We start from the raw sequence: 7363 nt of genomic DNA on the forward strand, positions 1-7363 counted from the left end.
TACATTACTTCACTCTTGTTTTCTGGATGTGGATGGGAGCAGAAGCTGTGCTGATGTTTCAAAAAATAGTAATAGTGTTTACAAACATATCTTGGCGATATATATTAATAGTGTCTATTGTTTGTTGGAGTAAGTAATGATAGTAATGGATACAATAATAATACTTTATATTTAGCTATACCTGTTGTTCCAGTTATGATCTTACTGGCAGTTGACAATAGCTACTACATTACAAGTACAAAAAATTCGGAATTGTGAGTGCTTAATAATCTTAGACAATTAATTATTCCCAATATAGTTGCTTCATTGGTAAAACAATACCATTATTAGCAGCGTTCTTGTCACCCATTTTCCTCATCATCATCATTAATACAATTGTGTTCATACTTGTCATTCGAACTACTCTTAAAAATGCCATTGATAGAAAAAAGCGGATGAGCAATTCCTCTCTCTCTGTATCAGAAGTACTAAAGATGTTACTGTCTTTTACTGGTATTATGATCCTCTTTGGTTTAACTTGGGTATCTGCTGCCTTCACTTTCATATCTGAGCCTAGTGTATCTCATACAGTCCAGTTTATATTTGCATTTTGTAATACACTTCAAGGATTTTTTATTTTTATATTTTTTATTTTGCTCAACAAGGAATATAGGAAACCCTGGAAGGCTCATTTTGTTCAGTGTTTCCCTAGGACTACTATTCACAGTGACTACAAGTCCGGACCCAGTAACAAAAGCACAAAGGGTGAAGATATTTACATCATTTCAAATCATGCAACTCAAGATCTCAATGATATAAAGAAAGAAGAGATAAAAGATGCTTCACTATAAACTGAAACATTTTTATAGTCAGTAGCTTGATATAATAGACAGTTTAGTATTTGTTAATAAAACAATTTTCCTCATTAACTGACAATTCAATTGCATTACTGATGGGAGATGTGAGATATTGGATCTTATCATCTTACTGTCCAATAACTCATCAGTATTTATTAGCGAGTGAATGATCTCACTGGTGGACGTGGTCTTACTCATGGAATGACTCCCACCTAATTCAATGTACACTGCATCCTATAAATGAGAATAATAATAATAATAATAATAATAATAATAATAACTAGAAGTAATGTAGAACATTAAGGGGCGAGCCTAAGCTAGCAAAGCAATTATATGGCACTGGATCTATCCATCTATAATCTACTCCTGATGATTTCAAAGCATGCATCATGATTTAGGCATAGCAAGCATGATTTATATACATGATGAAAGTTTAATGCTGCTGATAAAATCACTTTATATCATTTATTTTATTTAACTTTTAGTCTTCTAGCTTCACAAACACATTTCTTGCCTATAAATGTCTGTAAAGATGCTTTACTTAGCTTTAGATATAATATTATCCAATATTAAGATGACTGAGGAAAAGCTTGATTGACTTTCACAGTTTTAATAGCAATTGCATCAATAAGGACGAGCTTCATAGGTTATTAATTGAATTTAAAACCTTCTATAGCTGCTGGAGAAGTCTTTGGACGGTGTATCTGCCTTATATTGCTGCTAGAAAGCTCATGAATTCTTCCAGTGTGTTGGTTGCCATTTAATTTTACTGTGACCACTCCCACTTTCCATGAAAAATTGAAAATTGCATTGGTAATGCATAGTATCTACCTACCGTATTAGATCTACGCATAAATAGGGGTGACGTACGTGGACAGACAGACGGGGCGTGACTGAGAGTCTAGCTAGAGTGGGGCGAGCTCAGGCTCGCCCCAATAATAATAATAATAATAATAATAGACATGATGTTAATTACCTTGTCATAAACCACACCTCCTATGCCAGCCATTGGAGCATAAATGAGTCTCTCTCTCATCAAGTGACCTCTTCTTTTCTTTCTCAGGGAGAGGGCAGGGGTCAGGCAGGACTGAGAGGTCGGCCATTTTGAAATCACCACAACCTGGAGAGAGAGAGGAAGAGGAAGGGAGGGAAAGAGTGGGAGAGAGAGTGAGTGAGAAAGAGAGAGAGAGAGAGAGAGATGGAGAGATTAGGGAAAATAGAGAAAGTAAGAGAAAAGAACAGAGAATATTATGATCATTCATGTACAATATTACTCCAATGAACATAAGCTGAGATCTTGGTACCAAATATCTCATACCTGGTATGTGAACATAGGAGCTGGATTTCATGCTAGTTCCACGCATATATCCATACAATGAGATGGTTCGGTTGCACAATGGATCCTCTTTAATTGAATCAGGAGATGTGAGATCCTCCATCCTATGAAATGACGAAGGTAGAAAAGGAAAAAGAGAGATACTGATAAAAGTGTATTCAGTATACATGTACATGTAACAATGACATTATGCATGTATAACTTTTATTAACTCATATACAGTATATACACATGTAAGATGCGGCATTTTATAATAAATACCATAATTAACCTTGCATATTCAACCTTATTTTTTATAGCTACCCATTCAACCAGCTGTTAGAGTTTTGTTTATTTACACAAAAAAAACTACTCCTAAGAATTGGACGAGTGGTTTGTTATCGTAAATAAACAAAACCACAGGAGAGACAACATCTGCCCATATTACTACACTCTACCCATATTATACATTGTAAATGTATGTGGCGTGGTCAGGGAAAATCCGCCATAAGTCTATAGAGTTAAGGTTGGTCTTCCCCAGACCACACCACATGTACATGTACATGTACATGTATAATCATTAACCACACTACCTGTCAGCAATGAGGTAAGGATGCGATGACTGCCAGTCTAGTGGTTTGAACTTTGTGACTGATATAAACCGACCAAGATTGTGCAACTCATTCTTCATGTAGTGACCATGACAAATGTTGGACAGATAGAAAAGTTTCGCACCCTAAACAAATAAAATAAATAATGCTTTAATATCAATAAATAAAGACTGAGTCACATTACCAGTATATTAACTAATCAAATAAGCAATAAAAATTGGGTTCAGATTATCATAATTATTTCAACTAAGCATTGGCACTTTTATCTGCTTGTTCAATTTTTTGTAAATTGTAATAATTGTAAATTTTTTTGTAATTGTAGGTTACTTAATAATTCTTCCTATAAACTGACACTCTATCTTACCTGATATATTTCTGTCCAAAATCTTTGTTTGAGTTTCTTTTTGAGTCTCCTCAGGTTTTTATTCTTCTTCATCATGTCAAGGTGTGTCAGTACTCCCATCACACGAGGGAACCCGTGGGTCTGTAGGATATTTAAGAACTCAAACGTCTCCATCTCAAAACCAAAACTGGCATCAACAAGCAGCAACACCTATAATGTATAATGTACGACAGGCAAAAGTTGTAGATACTAAAAAATTCAAGATAATAAAGATAGTGCTATTTGTCCTTTGGTGATATTTATATACACTATACATACCAGATAAAATACATCTGGGCTCATTAATATTTCTGTGATCATTAAACTATTACTTGATTACTTACAAGGTCTACAACTTTTGCTATGTCAATCATTGTATTGATGTCATTATTGCACTCAATAAATGTGATACGTCTCTTTTTACCTGAGGAGAGAGAGAGAGGAGGAAAGAGAAGGATCAATTACAAGCAATAACTAAGGAAGAGATGCTTTGTGTTTTGTACTAATTTCATGCATATTTACTTATTTAGGTAGGCATGACATTTCTGTACATCGAGTACACACTACACACTCTTCCCACATAGTCAAGACTTTATTGCTGTTTCTTTCCAAGAATAACAAATTTAACGGATTTCTTAACAATCCACAACATTAAATTCCATGAAAATCAATTTACAAAACAAGATGGCAGAATAGCAAAATTTTGCAAGAACAAACCTTTTGATAAAGGTCGTATACAAAAATAAATATCCACTTTTAAAACTGTCATACGTTAAACGATTACCTGACACTAGAGTGACTGGTCCCTGGTTCTTGGACACAGTGTGATGAGTGAAGTGCTTCACTAGTCCATTAATTAGAGTCGTCTTCCCAACTTTAGGTGGTCCTACTACAGCTATTAGTACTGGAGGTGGTTCAATTGGAGTCCTGTCCACCTGGGGGAGACGGTTCCTCTTTTCATTGATGTCTAGTGTCCTCCTTTTTGATCTGGCTGCTCTGATGGCGCTGCGATAAGTGAAAGCCTTGGGGTTTCTTTGATCCTCTGCCTCCTCGTTTTCCTTCCCCTTCTTGTCCCTTTTCTTCTTTTTTATAGCTTTAGTACCAGCTTGTCGCTTCTTGTGAGATTTCTGCTTTGTACTGAGCCTCCATCATGAACCACGTGGAAGGTAGGTGCCAGGTGGAGCCAGTTGAAGGAACTCCTACGCTACAAAAACATGCATTAGACAACTGATGTTTGCTATGCACTTTTTAGCACTTGGTATTTCCATTTCCTCTGTTGGATTAACCAGTAACAATGCTGTTGCTTTTACTGCCTTTCTCTCTTCTTTTTGCTGGTGGTAGCTCAGACACTGCTACATTGACGTTTAATCTCCAGACAAATGCAGACTGTGTTGTTGGAGATCCAATTGCAACTCTATGGGTAGAAACACTTGGAGGAGACTTCAACTATTTAATGACCTACAACAGTATGCTAGTGAAATACAACTACTGATATGATTTATTGTTATCTTATAGGTTCTCAACCAGATACAGATACACAATACAATATTAGTGTTGATTATTCAAGACCGACAAACTTGTACTTTCACTGGATTGATTGTAACGAGATCAGTATAGGCTATTGTTTTCCAGGGATTAGTTCTGTGACAATTAAAAATGATGGTACTGGTCCTCAGCAAGTTTCTACATGTAAAAAAATTTTAAGAAGATTATCAAGCCCTCAGATTGGGTTTAGTAGTGAGAATGGCATTCTAGTATTAGCTGGTTCTGGATCATGTAACTCAACTGGACCATATTGCTCAAATTCTTCAAAATGCTGTTTACCCTCTCCAGCAGCTTCCTCTTCAAATACATTATTTTCATCTTTGGCATTGCGAACTTCTTTGGCATTACACATGATAATGTTACCTTCATTGTTTTCTATTCCTCTGATACCACATTCATCAGTTATCTCACCCTTAATCAACCCAACTACTTCCTTTCATACTTCATCATCCTCATTATCATCTTCCTCAACTTTGGCATCACCCAAATCAACTTCAATGACATTATCTTCCATTCCATTAAAACCAAGCTCTGTTCCCTCAATAATCAATCCAACTACATTTCACACTTCCTCAACGTCATCAAGTATATCATTGCTACTTCCTATATCAACTTCAGTCCCCACTCATGTATGCCATCCCCAGACTAATACTAATGATCATGGTCAGTTTAAATGGCCACTAACACTACCTGGAATGACTGTTACCATATCATGTCCTAGTGGCCCTAATGGAGCTACAGCAAGTAGAATATGCTCTGCTTCTTCTGATTGGGAATTAGCAGATGTGATGATGTGTGCTACTACTGATGTTACAAATGGATTCAATGGATTATCTAAAGTATGTAATATAATAGTATAATATGATTGTGGTTAGATGTAAATACCTTATATGTTTCAGGTAAACATTACAGTTGATAATTTTGGTTTAGCAGCTTTCAATATGAGCAGTTTAGTGGAAAATGCAACACATACTCTTGCTGACCAAAACATTCAAAACATTAACATAATATCAACAGTATTGGAAGCAATAGTATCTGTTCTTTTGAATAATGAAAGTTTGCCATTAATAATTGAAGTAAGTTTGTAGATTAATTGACACTTGTAGTGATATCATACAAGGGCGTAGCTACATAGGCGGCTATAGGCCCGGGCAAGCCAGGGCTTTGCCCTGGTAGTTTTGAACCAAAACCACACCCAAAAGGTGTGTTTTGTTATTATTAGGAGTGAGATCATCACTAGAATTCATTTTTAATAGCCACCACTGTTTATACTTGCTATCAGCTCCACTTTACAGTTATTTTAGTGTGGTAACTGGCTTTTGTGAGCTATCATAATGACTTTCAGTCATTTTATTAATTGACCACACCCCTAATTCTTATGAATAATTAATGAGCCCTGGTAAATTCAAGATTCTGTAGCCGCCTATGCGTAGCTAGCATAAAGGCTAGGGTAGGCTATAGCCTACCCTGAAGTTCAGAAGTCAGAATTGAAGTTTAGTAGTTTACCTATATTGAGTTTCTGCCTTAGTCACTAATGACCAAAGATTATAGAAGTTTAGGGTAGCTGTCTCAACTGGCAGTTACTCACTCAGTCACTTTTGACACAGGCAAACAGAGACAGGAGAAAGGAAAGAAAAACAGCCATTTTAGCACAATTATTATAATTTATTAAGGTGGAGTCTTTATATAATTAACTTAATTAATTAGCTAGCTTAATAAAATTATAAAAAGTTAACTTTAAGTGAAGCCATCACAATGTCAGCTGCAAAAAAACAAAAGCTTTGTAATTTTTTATGCAAATTTTAGTTGAGTATATTAGTAGTCAACCCCAGCCATATAGACTATTTGTACTGAAGATGAGCATGAGGAGATTGAAGATGATAATCTTGTGAATGATGATTTTGTTGGTTGTGCTGCTACCTTGAGTCTTGCCTGAGTCCTCATCTGAGTCTGAGTGTGAAGCAGTTGCGAGAACCATGCATAGATATGAGAGTAAATGAAACTCCATATTGCGAGAACACGTCCATTTCGCGGCCGTAAAAGTGGGGTCGTCCGGAGTCTCGTCCCTAAAAAACGGACCGGACCGGACCGGACCAACGGACCATGGTCGGCGACAAGTCTGTTTTACGGACCCGAATGGTCCGCGACATCTCTATTTTACGGACCACTTTGCTCACTGCTAAGAATTATAGCTAATGCTAAGGTCAAGATTTACTCTTACTGAAATCCTGCTTCTCGCTTAGATATAAGCCCAAACCTTCAGATATTGCAAATTTAAAGAATTTATTCATGAAACAACTGTATACAGTCTGAGCATGATAGCTACTGTACTGCTGAGTTAATTGATGTCATGCAGTGACTCTACAAATGGTGGAGTAAATTAAAATATATCATACTTATTTGTGTCACTTTACAGCCTAGTGTGGGAAGTAAATCTTGTTCTGAATTTAGTGGAATAACGGTTACAAATTAGATATGTAATGATAATTGCAACTGCTTAAATTTTCAATGGCTACTGATGTTGGTAGCTACACTGAATTATTGTGGTTGATCATTTTATGCATGAAAAAATTTTTTAAAATTAGGTCTATACTTGATATTATAACATGCATTGTATGAAATGTACGCATGCAATTAAGATCAATGCCACTGAAATATGGCCCAGACTGAAGTC

At 36.0% G+C, this 7363-nt stretch overlaps 2 protein-coding genes and 1 pseudogene across 2 annotated transcripts in view; 2 read left to right on the forward strand and 1 right to left on the reverse strand.

Moving 5' to 3' along the window:
• The window catches only part of LOC109585455 (adhesion G protein-coupled receptor L3-like), a 3944-nt gene extending 3114 nt beyond the window's left edge, over nucleotides 1-830 (forward strand). The window contains exon 10 of the mRNA XM_020001541.1: nucleotides 645-830. Coding sequence (XP_019857100.1) covers nucleotides 645-830 — 186 coding nt within the window. The remainder of the gene's footprint in view (nucleotides 1-644) is intronic.
• On the reverse strand, nucleotides 754-4412 carry LOC105314209 (ribosome biogenesis protein BMS1 homolog; annotated as a pseudogene).
• Nucleotides 4276-7160, forward strand: LOC109585460 (cell wall integrity and stress response component 4-like). Its single transcript, XM_020001550.1, has 3 exons — nucleotides 4276-4610; nucleotides 4660-5528; nucleotides 5589-7160. Exons 1-3 carry the CDS (start codon nucleotides 4439-4441, stop codon nucleotides 5775-5777), a joined length of 1230 nt encoding a protein of 409 aa, XP_019857109.1. The 5' UTR covers nucleotides 4276-4438; the 3' UTR covers nucleotides 5778-7160.
• The last annotated feature ends 203 nt before the right edge of the window (nucleotides 7161-7363 follow it).

Source organism: Amphimedon queenslandica, unplaced genomic scaffold (assembly GCF_000090795.2).
Source record: "Amphimedon queenslandica unplaced genomic scaffold, v1.1 AMPQUscaffold_13059, whole genome shotgun sequence".
NCBI classification, from domain to species: domain Eukaryota; kingdom Metazoa; phylum Porifera; class Demospongiae; order Haplosclerida; family Niphatidae; genus Amphimedon; species Amphimedon queenslandica.

Coding starts and splice junctions, on each gene's coding strand:
- LOC109585460 (XM_020001550.1), top strand. CDS start 4,439: ATGCTGTTGCTTTTACTGCCTTTCTCTCTTCTTTTTGCTGGTGGTAGC. Junction 4,611..4,659: donor CTATTTAATGACCTACAACA/GTATGCTAGTGA, acceptor GTTATCTTATAG/GTTCTCAACCAGATACAGAT. Junction 5,529..5,588: donor GATTCAATGGATTATCTAAA/GTATGTAATATA, acceptor TATATGTTTCAG/GTAAACATTACAGTTGATAA.